We start from the raw sequence: 17,937 nt of genomic DNA, 5'->3' as shown, positions 1-17,937 counted from the left end.
TCCCACTGGTTCAGGTCCTGTCCCTGTCCTTTTGTCTCTGTTTATTCTTTTTTCTTTTGCCCTACATAGGTATATGGAGCGTTTCTTGCCTTTTGGGAGGTCTGAGGTCTTCTGCCAGCGTTCAGTAGGTGTTCTGTAGGAGTTGTTCCACGTGTAGATGTATTTCTGGTGTATCTGTGGGGAGGAAGGTGATCTCCACATCTTACTCCTCCACCATTTTCCCCTCGTCCCCTTCAGGGTTACTTCCGAAATAGTTTTTTATGTGTCAGATCTTGAAGGTTGGAGCCCAAGACTGAGGAAACATCAGAAACTGTGGAAGATGTAGCTCCTCGTGTATTGTTCTCTTTTTGGTACTGATAGCTGTCTGCAATCTCGGATCTACCTCTGAGAATGGATGAGGTCACCTAGCTATATTTCTGCAAGCACCTGATAGATCCCAGAAATGTTTTTACTATGAATTCTTATAAGCAAAAATCTTCTATTTGGCAAAGTGACCTTGAATCAAGGCAGACTTTTTATAACAGTTCATCAACCATGGGTTAAAAAATACAGAAAAAAGCCTCAAAATGTGAATATATTCCTAGTGTGGCAGTATGGCAAAGTAGATACTCTGACTGACCCTTCTGATTAAAATGTAGTGTTAAATAGTTTAGGAATAGTAGCTTTTTGAAAGTCACTAAGCATATCACTGATCTCAGGAAAGAGAGAAATGTGTCAATCACATTATATATATAGATAGAACAAACTTTGAGTGGTGAATTTAAGTGCTCTGTCATTAACAGTGATAATAGGAAACACTATCCCTCCATGAAGAAAGTCAAATTCAGGCTCCCCTGGTGGCGCAGTGGTTAAGAGTCCACCTGCCAATGCAGGGGACACAGGTTTGTGCCCCAGTCCGGGAAGATCCCACATGCCACGGAGCAGCTAGGCCCGTGAGCCATGGCTGCTGAGCCTGTATGTCTGGAGTCTGTGCTCCACAACAGGAGAGGCCACGACAGTGAGAGGCCCGTGTACTGCAAAAAAAAAAAAGTCAACTTCCATTCCCTCTTCAAAGAATTTCCACGGATATAGTTCTCTGAAAAATGACTGCCTAATACTAAAAACAAAACAAAATAAAACAAAGGGAAAAAAATCACACAGGAAAATGAAGTACTATGGGTTAAGAACCAGTAGAAACATGAGATGAGAAAAACAGATCTGGAGTTGTCAAATATCAAAATTATTTGACACAGAATCAAAATGACAATGCTTAAAATAATTAAAGAAATAAAAGAGAAGCTTCACTACCATGTGTAAAATATATATCTAGTGGGAACCTGCTGTATAGCACAGAGAGCTCAGCTTGGTGTGCTGTGATGACCTAGATGGGTGGATGGGGCGGGTGGGGGAGTGGGAGGGGGGGTCCAAGAGGAAGGGGATATATGTATAAATATAGCTGATTCACTTTGTAGTACAGCAGAAACTAACACAACATTGTAAAGCAATTATGCCCCAATTAAAAAAAAAAAAAACAAGGCTGGAACAACTAGGTTTGAAAATGAACCAGAGAATTTCTAAGCAATCAACAGAATACCAAAAGAAACAAACAAAAACCAAAAATCAAGCAAACCAAAACAAAAAAACTCTCAGTGGATGAGTTTAGAAGCAGATTAGATACAGCTGAAGAAAGTTCCTGTAAATAAGTCCAGAGAATTAAAACTGGGGAAATATGAATAAAAGAATGTAGGAGACTTTATACATTCAGTTGGAATTATCTCCACATGAAGATAATAGAGGGAATGCACAAAAAATTATTTTTTTTCTGGAATTATTAAAAGACACTAATCAGTTCTCAGACACAGTAATCCTAAAGAATTCTAGAAAGTATCTCTTATTTTTTACATTAAGTACATTAAAGTCTTTTTTATTTTTTAAATAATTCCATTTTAATTTATTTTTTGTGTTTCACATCATTTGTATTTAATTCCATAATATATCTGTGATTTATATAATGGTACATATATACATATTTGAGGTATAGTTTATTTACAATATTATATTAGTTTCAGGTGTATGACATGGTGATTCAAAATTTTTATAGATTATACTCAATTTATAGTTATTATAAGATATTGGCTATATCCCCTGTGCTGTGAAATATATCCTTATATCTTATTTATTTTATACATAGTAATTTGTACTTCTTAATCCCCTACCCCTATCTTGCCCCTCCTTTCTTCCTTCTCCCCACTGGTAACCAGTAGTTTGTTTTCTATATCTGTGAGTCTGTCTCTTTTTTGTTATATTCATTAGTTTGTTTTATTTTTTTAGATTCCACATATAAGTGATAACATACAGTATTTGTCTTTGTCTGACTCATATCACTAAGTATAATATCCTCCAGGTCCATCCATGTTGTAGCAAATGGCAAAATTTCATTCATTTTTATGTCTGAGTAGTATTCTGTAGTATATATATATATATATATATCACATCTTCTTTATCCATTCATCTGTTGATAGACACTTAGAATGCTTCCATATCTTGGCAATTGTAAGTAACGCTGCCATGAACATTGAGATGCACGTATCTTTTCAAATAAGGGTTTTTGTTTTCTTCAACTATATACCCAGGAGTGGAATTGCTGGATCATGTGTTAGTTCTATTTTTAGTTTTTTGAGGACACTCCAAACTGTTTTGCACAGTAACTACACAAATTCACATTTCCATCAACACTATACAAGAGTTCCCTTTTCTCCACATACTCTCCAACATTTGTTATTGTGGTCTTTTTGATGATAGCCATTCTGACAGGTGTGAAGTAATATCTCATTGCAGTTGTAACTTGCATTTTTCTCATGGCTAGGGATGTTGGGCATCTTTTCACGTGCCTGTTGGTCATCTGTATATCTTCTTTGGAAAAATATCTGTTCAGGTCTTCTGCACATTTTTTAATTAGGTTGCTTATTTTTTTGACATTGAGTTGTATGAGCTGTTTATATATTTTGTTTATATATTTTATATATTAACTGCTTATCAATCATATTACTTGTAAATATTTTCTCCCATTCAGTAGGTTGTCTTTTCATTTTGTCCATGGTTTCCTTTGCTGTGCAAAAGTTTTTAACAAAACTAAACATATCTTAATGAGACTGCAGTACTTGAGAGAAAAAGAGAACTTGATAAATGATGGAGGTGACAGTCATCAATGGGGAAATAATGGGCTATTCAATAAATGTTTGGGGGCCAATTGGTTATCCATGTAAAAAAATATATAACTGCACTTCATGTGTCTGCACATAAGTCAGTTACATGTGGGTAAATATTATAGGCTACAGAATATAATTATAAATTTATAATTAGGAATTTTAAAAAACAACTCAGTGTTCTTTATTTATTAATTTTTTTTGAAATATAATTCACATACAATATGTTAGTTTCAGGTGTACTACATAATGATTTGCATGCAATATGATATAATTAGAAATTTGACTTAGAGTAGGGAAGAATTTTTTGGAGACTAAGCAGGTCAAAAACTTTAAAGGAAAAATCATGAAACCATAAAGGAAAATGTGGATAAATTTTACTACATTAAAATTAAAACTTTTCTGTTGTCAAAGAACACCTAAAGAGAATAAAAAGTCAACCACAAACTAGGAGAATATTTTGCAATACATATAACCAATAAAAATATCAGTGGTTAACCTCATCAGTATTCAGATTAGATATATTAATAACACTATGATAAAGTTTTCCCACCTACTAGTTTGGCACAACTTTGAAAGTCTGACAGTGACACTGTTGCTGAGGAGTTAGAGTAGCAAGAAATCTCACACAGAGTTGGTGGGAGTATAAATGGTACAATTTACTTGGCATTAACTAGTAAAATTTAACTTGTGCCTTTCTTACAACCCAGTAAGCCCTCTCCTAAATGTTTGCTCCAGGGAAGTAGTTGTGCATGTGTAGCAGAAGTCACACACAAGATTATTCAGAGAAATACTTTCATAATAGCCTCAAACTGGAGATAACTTAAATATCCATTTAATAATAGAATGTATAAACTGTGATACATTTATACCTCAGTATACCATACAGCTGGGAAAATGAATTACTTCAGGAACTGAACATCAAATGGATGGATGTCAAAAACAATATAGTACAAAAGAAGCAAGTCATGGAGCAATTCTATAGAATTATTCCATTTAATTAAATTTCAAAACTAGAAAAATTGAAAAAATAATGCTATTTTGAAATACCTACCTTGAAGGAGAAAGTGGAAAGTAAGGAATGATTAATACAAAATTCAAGATGTTGCTTTCTGTAAGAGAAAGTAAAGCAATGATGGGATGAGGGAGCATGCAATAGGGAAGGTGGACATAGGGATTATAGTGAAAAATTACTAATTTTATTACTATTATTTAATGTGCACATATATGTTTACATTTGAAAATTTAAAAACATGGAGAGAGAGTTTTCAAGCCACTCCCACCAATGGTGAAAACAGGAAAGCAAGGAAAAATAAAAATTTTTTTTAATCTAAGTTTAAGTTCCCTAGGACATAATTATTGAATTACTCAAGTGTGTGAATGACACTCCTACAACTGCCAGGAAAAACAAACAAAAGGAATGCTGTCTCAAGTCTGAAGCAAACTGCAAAAATACACATTCCAGATGGAATTCATATCACTTCTTAAATTTTCAAGGCTACCAGCTGAGCAGACTTATCATTTGGGATTGTTTTTCTATGTTGGATTTTCTTTTATAGGAGATATAATGTTTATATTGATTCAGCATTGTCAAAGCAAACTTTGACAATTACCATAGAACCAAACCAGGGAATTGGTTTTTTACAATGTGCTCATCCATATTTTCATTTGTGGAATATAACAATTGGCTCTGGCTTATTAATTACTTTTATCATATCAGAAGAGGATATATCAATAAAGATTTAATAAGAATGCAGAAAGAGAATTCAAAATAATAAAATCACCTTAATAATTTTAGCTTCATTACTAATTTATATTATTTGCAAAGTTTGGAATTTTTTTTTTTTTGGCATCTTAATTTGGTTTTCAATTGGCTTCTAACTTGTTACCATGGGAATGTTTCTACACTTATTGAAAGAATCTTTCATTAAACATGCTTGGTTGTTACAGTAGAGTTGATATGTGATCAGTTGATTGTTTACTTCAAACTAAGTTTTTAGGCTTTTTAATATTTAACTTATTTGACTTGCAATAATTTCTGAAAACAAAGGAAAACTCCCCCAAACCTCTCAAATTTTGAAAAATAAATTACTAATTTTATATGGTTTTTTAAACCTATGAGGCACCTGTCATGATGGGAAACAGGAACCTGAATTATCAATTATAATTCCTTGCAAATGGTCGATAATGTCCTTGAATCATTAACTGTAAAACTGACTAGGTTAAACTTTTTAATTTTAAAAATTACTACAGTACTTCACTGGTGGAACAAAGGTTAAGAATCCACCTGCCAGGACTTACCTGGTGGCACAGTGGTTGGGAATCTGCCTGCCAATGCAGGGGACGTGGGTTCGAGCCCTGGTCTGGGAAGATCCCACATGCCATGGAGCAACTAAGCCCGTGCACCACAACTACTGAGCCTGCGCTCTAGAGCCCATGAGCCACAACTACTGAGCCCACGTGCCACAGCTACTGAAGCCCACACGTCTAGAGCCTGTGCTCCACAATAAGAGAAGCCACCGCAATGAGAAGCCTGTGCACCGCAGTGAAGAGTAGCCCCGGTTCTCCGCAACTAGAGAAAGCCCATGCGCAGCCACAAAGACCCAAAGCAGCCAAAACTGAATAAATGAAAAATAAATTTAGGGCTTCCCTGGTGGCACAGTGGTTGACAGTCTGCCTGCCTATGCGGGGGATGCGGGTTTGTTCCCCGATCCAGAAGGATCCCACGTGCCACAGAGCGGCTGGGCCCATGAGCCATGGCCTCTGAGCCTGCGCATCCGGAGCCTGTGCTCCGCAACGGGAGAGGCCACAACAGTGAGAGGCCCACGTAATGCAAAAAAATAATAAAATAAATAAAATAAATTTATTAAAAAAAAAGAATCTGCCTGCCAATGCAGGGGACATGGGTTTGATCACTGGTCCAGGAAGATCCCACATGCCACAGAGCAAATAAGACCGTGTGCCACAACTACTGAGCCTGTGCTCTAGAGCCTGTGAGCCACAACTACTAAGCCCATGTGCCACAGCTACTGACGCCTGTGCTTCTAGAGCCTGTGCTCCACAACAAGGGAAGCCACCACAATGAGAAGCCTGCACACCACAACAAATAGTAGCCCCCGCTCGCCACAACTAGAGAAAGCCTGTGCTCAACAACAAAGACCCAACACAGCCAAAATAAATAAATAAACAAATAAATAAATAAAATTAATAATAAATAAAATAAATAAAAATTATCAGAGAATATAGCATTTTACTTATTCAGTTTAAAATACTCAAGCAGATTGTTTTTCTATAAGTACTCTAATGAAACTCAGAGGCTAGTTCTAGACTGCTTCTATCTAAAAAGTTATATCTAACTAGTTCGATCTAAAAAGCATACAGAAATATGGTCTATTTATACAATAAATTTTGAAAAATCAGCCCAAAGAGGCTTCAGTTAAGACTGTTTTTAAAAATAGTGACTAGATTTTAAATATTTTATCAATACAATGTTGATTCTACTGGCTGAGTATATGGAAATGCCAGCAAGATGCCTATTTTTTCCCCACCCTATAGGATACCTGATTTTCATATACCTTAAACAATTGACAATTCAAGAAAAGTAATATCAGATTTATATTCTCTCCTTTTTGCTTGAGGTACTTACACTGTGATTTCACTAGAAAATTGTATAATTTTCTGCTGTTCTGTAATTTTGTGAACCTAATCTTACCGAAGTATTTTGAATAGAGTTTTTAGTGCTGAAAGTCTTAACTTTTACTAATAGTTTAAATACTCTTTGAGTAAAATAACAAAATGTTTATTGCCTGTGCTTTATGCTTTAAAAAGTAGTGTTGCTAGGAAAAGAGAAGCTGGGTTGAGGACTGACTAGAAAATGTGATTAAACATATATTAGAAAGACAAGTAGCATTTTCATGATTTAAGGGTTTTGAAGAAGTTTGAGTTAATGTGTCCAAATATCTAAGTTTTACTTTTGGACCTCAGTTTTAAAAAAATATTTGTTGAGTATCATTAATAGGCATACAAATTCAAATTCTCTTTATTTGTTCAAAGAGTGCATTTTATATAAAGAGGCAATTATAGAGTGATTGTAAAATAGAGTTAAAAACAATGTGTAATCATGTTTTAATACTAATGTGGTTAACAATCTCAACTGCAAATCAGGGAAATGCTATGAATTTCTTCTAACTGCCTAACCCAAAGGCAGGAATATTAATTTACAATTTATGTGTACTGTAATACATTAAATTCTAGCTTCTCAAGCTTCAATTTAGCCTTCTAATGAGCTTATAGGATTTTTTGAGATGATGAAATAATTATTCTGCAATTAATTTTTAAATAGTTATTATTTACAAAGAAAACCTGATATTGTTATTTTAATATTTGGAGGGATTTGCTGTTTGCAAATACTGCAATAGTTAACCCCATGAGATTACAGCCCAAGATTGTACTTAGAAAAAACAAAATCTAATCATTTGATAACCTGATTAATTCTCTATGATTCTTTGATAGTTGTTTGTTTATACAATTATAATTAGTACTTTTCATCTTGAAGTGTGTATACTCATTTGAAATGTTCTACCTCCAGAATTTATATCTAAGGAGAAAAACCTATGGGGTCAGAAAGAACTACATAGGCATTTTATGAACTCACAATTAAGATACTGAACTCAGTTACCCTCATTTCTCATGTGTATCCAATAGACACATTTGAATTTACTTTTCATATGCTAGATAACGCATATAGTGGCAGTTTTAGTAAACCACTGTTTTATTGTAGCAATAATACACAAAAACACTTCATAATACTACTGGTAAAATTTATGGCCAACTATGCTTTTAATAGATCTATACTGTATAGTGAATTTATTCAGTACTAGAAATGTGTTTGTGTTTTTAAAAAAGAATGTGTTTAAATTATTTTTTCACTAAGAGTTTACCAGTAGATAGGATTATAACAGATTGTCTTCTGTAGTTTGCCTCTGTTTAATTATCAGAGCTTGAGTCTTATATACTCTCCTCAGATGTATCTTCTAACTCACTAATACCTCAGCTGGTTATGAAAATCATTTGTTAAACCCATCCACTTAATACTTAATGTTGATTATAGCAGTTTATAGCTGTTTTTAAATATAAATTTATTTATTTTTAGCTGTGTTGGGTCTTCGTTGCTGTACGTGGGCTTTCTCTAGTTGCAGTGAGTGGGGACTACTCTTTGTTGCGGTGCACAGGCTTCTCATTGCGGTGGTGTCTCTTGTTGTGGAGCACAGGCTCTAGGCACGTGGGCTTCAGTAGATGTGGCTCACGGGCTCTAGAGCACAGGCTCAGTAGTTGTGGACGTGGGCTCAGTTGCTCCACAGCATGTGGGATCTTCCCAGACTAGGGCTCAAACCCATGTCCTCTGCATTGGCAGACAGATTCCTTAACCACTGTGCCACTAGGGAAGTCCTATACCTATTTTTTAAATTTCCATTTATCTGACAAAATTTTTATATTGCTTTTATTTATATCCTTGAATATATCAACCATAATTAATTTAAACTCTTTGCTTGATAAATTCATTCTCTAGAGCTTCTGTGGTCTATTACACTGTCTGTTCTTTCAGTTAATGTTTAGTCATGTTACTTGTCTCCTGTGTGTCTATTTATTATTATTTTTTGTTTGGGTTCTGGAGATTGTATATAAAAAATTATAGAAATAACTTTAGACCTTGAATGATATTACCCTCCTGTAGGGAAGTTTTATGTGTGCTTCTAGTGGGAATGATTGATAGGAGCTCTCTAGCAATCAGGAATCAGATGATTTAACACTGAGTTTAAGTCTCTCTGAGGGCCAGTTTACTTCTGATTCACCTGATGTTTTTGGAATTACTTATACCTGTGGTGTTTCTGGTTACAGTCTCATCTCAAAGTATAGAGGATTTTATTAAGGCCTTCCCCTTGGCAATCCTTGGACTCCAATTTTTGTCCCCGTTGTCAAAAGCACTGCTCAGTTTCTCAACCTCTCAGTCACTTCTGAGGTCAGAAGATGCCATAATGGAAAAGTACTCTCAAATTTAGTGCTCACCTCACCTCAGGTTCATCTCCCCCAACCTTTTTTTTATTGTCTTGTGAGCTGACCTACAGAGGGCTTTGTTCAAATTATACAATATGCTCTTACTAAAACCAAGCAGAGCCCTATGTAACAAAGCAGGACCCTATGAGACCTTCTGGGGACAGACCCCTCCCCCATATCCTCTGCTTTAACTCCTCTCTGAAGTACCTAGATAACAATATCTATGCACATCTTCTGAGTTGTTTTACAGATGATAAAATCCCCATTAGGTGGAAGACATTAACTATTTGGTGACCAGGAGTGCATAGCCCCCAGGCTTACTGAAGCTTAAGGATTGACAATTTAAACCCTGTAGAACTGCCCTGTTACCTCACAATCAATCAGAGAATTGTGTGTGAGCTGATCACATACCCTGTGACCCTCTCCCTCACCTGCCCTTTAAAAGTGTTTCCCTGAAACCCATCTGCGAGTAGGTGTTGTGAGAACTAACTGCCCTGGACTACTTGCTTGGTACCCTGTGATAAAGCTGCACTTTCCTTCGCCACAACACGGTGTCAGTAGATTGACTTTACTGCATGCAGGCAAGGGGACCCAAGTTTGGTTTGGCAACACCTGCAGGACCTTCCCAGGGACAGATGCCCCCACACACCCCCTGCCTCTTGTTTATAGAAAAGCTTTAGTATCCTAGGCTTTCCCTGAATTCTAAAGAGCAAATTTAGTCAGAGAAGTGAAAAAATGCAGAAACAAAGGAAAACAATCAGACAAGACAAAATAATAATAGTTTAGCCATCAAATAAAGTCAAGGACCTTTAGTTTCTACTCAAGGGCTATTGATAATATCTTGAGACATATTCTTGAGTTGTTTTGCAGATACTAAAACCCCCACCTGATGGAAGAAGTTAAGTGCATGCTGACCACCAGTACTTAGACCCCAGACCTGTTGGAGCCAGAAAACTGATAATTGAGATTCCTGAAATATCACCCTATTACCGCAACGTCAACCAATCAGAGAATTGTGCACAAGTTGATCACATACCCCAGGACCCTCACAATGTCTTTTAAAACCCTGCCCCAGAAGTCATTGAGGAGTTTGTGTCTTTTGAGCATTAGCTGCATGCTCTCCTTGCTTGGCACCTTACAATAAAATCGGTACTTTCCTTCACCACGACCTAGTGTCAGTAGATTGGCTTTGCTGCACATTGGGCAAATGGACCCAAGTTTGGTTTGGTAACATTACTAGAAATGCAATTTCAAAGTGATGTATATTTTTTACGAGCTTTATCTTACTGAGTAGATTCATTCTCACTAATCTACATTTATGCCTATTTTCAACCCAAGTCACAGATGAAATTATCTTTAAACAGAAAAGAGAAAAACATCTTAACTGCATTGAAACTAGCTACTGCAGAATATTGATCGATAACATCAATTGAAGCACTGAACCATATGCCAGGCAGTCACTGTACCAAGTGCTTTCCATGTAATAACTTTTAAATTTCACAATAATTCTATGAAGGAAGTATTGCTATTATTTTCATTTTAACAAGTGAAGAAAAGAAGAATTAAAAACAAACCTGAGAGTTCCTAATAAGTACACTCTATATAGACTTATTAAATAAATACAGGTTAAATCTCATATTGTGAAATTTTCCCTATTGCTTTGAATATTCCATTATTTAGTAAGTTAGACTTTTCATGGCTTTAGTCTTCAGGAAAATTTAAATTTATATTAGGTGTCCTCTTTAAGAGAATGGAAGTAAGTAATCTATTTTAAAAATATTCCATTCAAAATGATTAATTTTTTAAATTAGAAAGACAGAGAGATATATTCAATTATGTGTGTGTTGGAGGGGAATGGATGTTATTCCATTGTTACTTTGAAAATTGCAATCACCAGCTAGACTGAGTGGGAGCATATATTAACCATCTTACCCCATTGTTTTTTCTCCCTTTATTTTCCTCTGTTTATTGTTTATTGTGGATTGTAATGTAGAAGGTACATATTTTAAAATGTCATATTCACATTTTGTCATAGGATAGTCTTTGAATTTAAAGATTGTGTCTTATATTCTAATTAATTATTTTTAGGTATTGAACTATATATACTTTAATAAGCAGAGCACCCTTAATGCCTTTCCACCACTCTCTAAGATATAGGTATAATGATTTAATACACAATGTTACATATGCAATGTGTATGTCAGTGAATTTCATTGCTAATTTATTTTATCTGTATCATGACTGTTTCCAATATAATATAGTCACTTATGTTACCACTTATATGATATGTAAGTCTAAATTTAGACTTTTAATCATATTTTTATTCTATGAAAAAATAGTTTATCAGACACACATTTCTAAAAGCACTGGTCTTGCTGAAGAGTTTTTTATGTATTTGCCAAACAGATTTTCCAAGCAGATATTTTGTAACGGTATTTGCATATTTTTGCTACATGAAAAAAAAAGTAATAATAAGACTGTGAAGGAAAAACAGACCAAGCAATGGGAAAAAAAAGATAAATTGATTTGCAAGAAACGGTGCATGTAAAATACAAAATTGCTCAGTTTGATTTTATGCAGCAGTCCTCTCACTTCCACATTTTCAGAAGAGAAATGCATTCTTTAGTGGGGACATGTTTAAATATTTTATAAAGTTATTTCATTAAATAATATCACCATGGTGTAAATACTCCTAAAGAAGTTATAATCTATTTCATTTATTTTAGTCTGTCTCCAGGAGGGTCCTTCCCAGGAATACTGGTACAACATCCTAAGAAGAGGTTAAAAAGTTATATTAGTAAAGACATTAATTTTTGTTTGACTTTTGTGTGATGTCAGCTGAAAAAGAAATGCACAACCTAAAAGTTGAAAAGTATGTTTTATTTGGTAGATTTTCTGGGGACTTAAGCCTGGGAGGCATCCTCTTAGATAGCTCTGAGGGAATGCTTTGAAGAGGTAAGGGAGGAGCCAGGATATATAGGAGTTTTGCAACAAAACCAGGTTAGTAGGAACATCAAAAGATCACTGGTTAAAGAAAATCAGACTTCTCAAGTTAACTAACTTAGCACTTTTCTATGTATGGGAAGATGCAAGAGTCTGGGCTTATTGAAGTCATTCCTTTGATGTGTATCTTAACTGTCTAGGACCAGTATCAGGTTTTTCTCATCCTGAGTCCCCTCGGGGTGCACTGTTGGGCACCGCTGCAGCGGCTGAGAGCTTGGTGGTGGGTAGCCTGTTTCCATCCTGATTTCCTTCAGGGCTCCCATGGGGTGGGGACGGGCGGGATGGGGGGAGGAGTAAGGAGGGCAGCTCTGTCTTGATGGTCACAACATCCTCTGTTTCCTGATATGGCAGGTGGCATTCTTGGTCCACATGAGCTTGTAGAAATGTGAAGGTTTTTATTATCAGGTTTTTATTATCTGAGTTTTATATAAAGAATAAGAATCTTTTTCTGCCAATTCTTGCTCCTAAAAAGATATTAAGATGTGATTTCACCAACTGATTTTGAGAGGTAATTTAGCCCATTATCTTTTATCTTTTATAGTGTCTGTGTCTGACATTATTGAACAAGAGAACTTTTATTTTTTACTGCCAGCTTAACTTAATCTCTTTTAAGGCTAAATGCTCATATGCCAACATTAGCAGCCTGAATCTTACAATACCTAAAACGATGTGAAAATAAGATAGAATAATAGGTAAGACAGTAATGTGCTATCTATATGCTAACTACACTGCTAGGTTTTATGTCTTTGGTTTGTTATTCTGTCTCAAAACTTCATATCTAACTCCAAACAAAAGTTTAAAAATTATTTCAAAGTAACTTTCTTAGTTTTCTGAAATTATGAAAAATAAAATGACCACTGAAAACTAGCACACAGTAGATAGTCAGAACCATCCATAATTTATCAACAAACCACAACCATGTTTTACATTACGTTGTATATTCTTAAAGGCTTTTTTTCTATACAAACAGAAATAGAATATGCAGACTTGAAAAGTAGATTCTTTTAAAAATTGGATGAATATTCAGTTAAGTGAAGTTATGAGTCACTGTGTACCAAAAATGTACATGCATCCTAAACATGCAGGAGAGACTTGATAAGCCCTAGGAAGAATTTTTCCTTGTTATTACCTCACTCTGTATTTTCTTATTCCTAAAATTAAATACATGAGTCATTGTAAGGCAACTCTTTAATAACTTGAGTTGCAAATGTGGCAGAAACAATTCAGTATCACAAGCAATTTTAAAAATCTGTTAAGCTTTGTGTTGATGTCAAGTCAGGCATATTGTAATTGTCTGGGCCACCACTATAATATTCCTTATTTGGAATGAGGTTTCAGCCTTATCCTAATGGCTAAATTGATTTCTGTAACATTTGTAGTGCTTCCTACTTCATCAGAAATTGTCACTTTGTGTGCAGATGTTAGAAGATCAAATTTACATGTGGATCCAGTTCTAACAGTCATTCTGCTTTATTATATACCTTTAATGTGTTCATTCAAAGGTTAAACCAATCATTAAAAAATTTAGTAAAACCTCATTAATTCAGACCTCACTCTTCAGGGAAATATGGTAATTTTGACAACAATGTCTGAAATACATGCAAATAATTCCTAGCGGGAGACCTGTTGATGTTGAAGAAACATCAGGTTGATAGAAACATAGGCCCTGACTGTGCACTGAATGTCCCAGAGGACAAAATACTTTTTACTTTGGAGGTGGTTTGCTGTTTCAACTCGGATGAAGCCTGATTCTGCACAATCCTGGCTGGCAACTTGCTAGGAGTGACTTTTACTCATTTGTTCAACAAATGATTTTTGAATATTTACTGTTTTCTGGACAAATAATTAAGTACTGGGAATGTAATGGCAAGCAAACAGAATACAGTCCTGACTCTCCCAGAAATTACATTCTATGGAAGCAACACCTATAAATAAATGACTGACTTGGTTAGCAGATATAAGTAGATACTTGGATTTCCCTCAAAACTGTCTTAATATTAAAAGATTTTTGTTAGTTTTTGTAAAGATTTGGCAAAGACTTTAAATTCTTCTTAGAATATTCAGGATACTTTGGTTGTACATTCAGACCTACATTATTTTGGTATCTTCATAGATTTTGTATATATCTAAGAAAGTGGAGTTGAAAAATACTGAAAACGAACTATGTGCCAGTGGTTGGCTTGATAGCTTATATATCATCTCATTTAATATACACAACAATCCCGTGAAGGGCACATGTGCAGATTTTAAATATTTTAAAGAGCAAGAGGTAAGAAATCTAATAGTTAAAGAACATGTATTAGATCTTGAAAAAATAATATATAGAACACCTTCTATATGTCAGACTTATGCCTGGTATTTTATACACTTAATATCTTTTAATCCTCCCATCCCCCAAAACCCTGCATAGTAAGTTTCATTAATCTTATTTTACATTTAAATAATATGAGATTCAGAAGTTTACATAATTTGACCAAGATTATGCAGGTAATCAATTGCAAAACTAAATTTCAACATAAATATATCTGCTTGAAAAAAAGGCTTTGGTATTTTCTTATACCAAACTGGCCAATAACTCACCAGAATGGCCAGAGTAGAATTCTGTTACCTGAATACTTGATAAGAGTTGCCTTTAACCAAGTGATTACTATGTGCCAGGCATTATGCTAAGCACAATGCTGATATATGCTCAATTATGCTAATGTGTAAAATATAGATCTATATGTAAATATATACACACCCATATGCACACATATATGTGTATAGTTAATCTATTTACATTTATATATGTGTGTTTTAAGCACATTTTCATGTTTGTGAAATACATATGTATTGCATATTATCATGCAAGTCTTACAACATTATGGACCATGACTCAGATGTTATTATCCTATTTACTAATGAGAAAACCAAGACTCAGAGAGGTTAAGGGACATATTGTCAAATAAGAGTAAATAAGTAAATAAGACTAATTAAGAATAGATTCAGAATTGGAATTCAAATGTTTGACTTCATAGTCCTTGCTCCTAACCATTACCCAACACTGCCTCCCACAATGTAATTATAGCATATGATTTCTAATCTTATGACTAAGCTAATAATTTTAATCTTCCCTGAAAAAGGTATTACTCTTCTCTCTCCCTTAAGAAAGAAATGGTCAACAGATACATGAAAAGATGCTCAACATCACTAATCATCAGGGAAAGATGCAAATCAATACCACCTCACATCTGAGAGAAAGGCTATCATAAAAAGACAACAAATAAGGAGTGTTAAATTAGAAGTGTGGAGAAAGGGGTACCCTTGTGCACTGTTGGTGGGATTGTAAGTCCATGTAGCCACTATGGAAAACAGTATGGAAGTTCCTCAAAAAATTAAAACTAGAACTACCATATGGTCTAGCAATTTCACTTCTGGGTATTTACCCAAAGCAAACAAAAACACTAATTTGAAAAGATACGTGCACTCCAATGTTCATTGCAGCATTATTTACAATAGCCAAAATATGGAAGCAACCTGTGTCCTTTGATAGATGAATCAATAGAGAATATGTGTGTATGTGCATACACACAGACACAGACACACACAATGGAACACTACTCAGCCATAAAAAAAATGATATCTTGCCATTTGTGACAACATAGATGGATCTAGAAGGTATTATGCTAAGTGAAATAAGTAAGACAGAGAAAGACTAATACTGTATGATCTCTCTTTTATGTGGAATCTAAAAATCTAAATAAACAAACAAAGCAAAATGAAAACAGACTCATAGACACAGAAAACAAATGCGTTGTTGCCAGAGGGAAGAAGGGGGCAAAATAGGCGAAGGGGATTAATGGGTGAAAACCTCCAGTTATAAAATAAGCAAGCTATGGGGATGTAATATACAGCATAGGGAATATATAATAACTTTGTATGGGGACACATGGTTACTAGACTTATTGTGGTGATCATTTCATAATATATGCAAATATCAAATCATTGTGTAGTATACCTGAAACTAACACAATACATCTCAACTGTACATCATTTAAAACAAATATGAAAGAAGATAATGTTAAGATGCAATAGCAATGCAATGACTTGAAGGCATTCTCATTTGAGGCAAACTGTATTGACCATTAACTGTACATGGAGATGTTGAAATAATGAGGATAACTTTGTCTGCATTTAATATCAGAAACCAAAATTGTTAGTTTTATAAAATTTTAAAATATCTGAAGAAAAAGTTAAGTTGGGAATAATATTGAAATATAAACTTTGGTAATATGAACTTCTTTTTAAGAAACAGATGATATCATCTGCTTTTTGTGGCAATATAATAATCTAAAACTAGGAAAACAGAGATTTAAAACCATAACAAATAATCCAAAAGATATACTGCGCTTTAGAACATATTATTTTCCAGATGCTATCAGTTGATCCTTTTGTATATTAACTTATCCAAACTCTTTTGTATATTTACAATAACCAAAGCAATGATTAGAAGTGAAAATGTAGTAAAATGTTTTGATCACTCAGCCAGCAAGCATTTATTGAATTTTGAATTTCTCACATGTGCAAAACCACATAATTGAGTTGCAGGCTGAACTGCAGGAGTGCCAAACATTAATCTGCTTTTTTTTTTTTTTGGTCTGTTATTGAGTAAAAATACTGAAACATCTGGTCACTTGAATCCATTCAGTCAGAAATTCAATCGGCCACCCAGATTTTCAGACTCCAGGATGCCATTCAGCTTGTTTGCTTTAAATGTTGGTTTCTTTGAAACCTATGTCAAGTAGTCAGTAGCCTGTGTTTAGTTATTTTAATATGCTTAGCAGGTATCTTCCCTAAGAAAACGTAGAGATGTGGAAAAGTGAAAACATGAGGCTCATTACTCAGGAGGCTTCAGTCAAGTATTTCCACACACCTATGTTGTTCTCTGCCTCCTATTCTGCTTGCCTTCCTTTCTGAGTTGGTTTCCCCCATCTCTGCCCCTCCCCACCTCCCGCAGGCCTCCTCAGGCTTCTTTTTCTCTCAGTCTCATAAAAGTGCTTGTCATTTTTCCATGGGCTACCTAAGAATTACACAACATAATATTGGTATGAATTAATGCACATAAAACTGTTGATAATGGTTAATTTAGGAGAAGGGGCTTTTTCTGCTTTTAATCTTGAAGTTTGTTTAAATTTTCCAAATATGTGCATGAATTACTTTATGTATTCATTTTTAGGATCAATAGGAATTATGCAGGTGGTGTCATCATGGACTGTTTTTCTTCCTTCTATATAGGTATCTATAATTTTAAAAACGTATGTAGCTTATAAATGAGGGAAACACAAGCTTTCACCTATGTATTCAATTCATAAGGAATAATCAGCAAACAAAACCTCAAACTGGACAGGATAAACGTATTTATTGGCTAAAAATTAATGGGAGCATCAAATCTTTTTGACACAATTGTGCTGTAAAGCATTTGGCCAGGACAATTAGGATTGGTAGAAACAATGGTCATAAAAGAAAAACTATACTGGCAGAAATTAATATGAGTAAATATCTGATTAATGAATCACAGATCATGACTGTAAAATTTAAATAGGAAAGAATTGATGCCAATTGAAATATTTTCAGAGGAACACAACTGGAAATGTAAAATATTAAAATTAGTTTATCTGCATTATGCAGAAAATAGATCAAGGAATTTAGTTTACTT

The 17,937-nt window shown here is 34.6% G+C and overlaps 1 protein-coding gene across 1 annotated transcript in view; it reads left to right on the top strand.

Annotated features, from left to right (window-relative positions):
* GUCY1A2 (guanylate cyclase 1 soluble subunit alpha 2) overlaps positions 1-17,937 on the top strand; it is a 409,166-nt gene that overhangs the window by 275,511 nt on the left and 115,718 nt on the right. Inside the window, exons 8-11 of the mRNA XM_032642081.1 lie at positions 8,338-8,346; positions 9,116-9,176; positions 9,548-9,554; positions 13,858-13,873. Coding sequence (XP_032497972.1) covers positions 8,338-8,346; positions 9,116-9,176; positions 9,548-9,554; positions 13,858-13,873 — 93 coding nt within the window. The remainder of the gene's footprint in view (positions 1-8,337; positions 8,347-9,115; positions 9,177-9,547; positions 9,555-13,857; positions 13,874-17,937) is intronic.

Source organism: Phocoena sinus, chromosome 8 (assembly GCF_008692025.1).
Source record: "Phocoena sinus isolate mPhoSin1 chromosome 8, mPhoSin1.pri, whole genome shotgun sequence".
NCBI classification, from domain to species: Eukaryota; Metazoa; Chordata; class Mammalia; order Artiodactyla; family Phocoenidae; genus Phocoena; species Phocoena sinus.
This window is presented reverse-complemented; position numbering and strand designations above follow the sequence as displayed.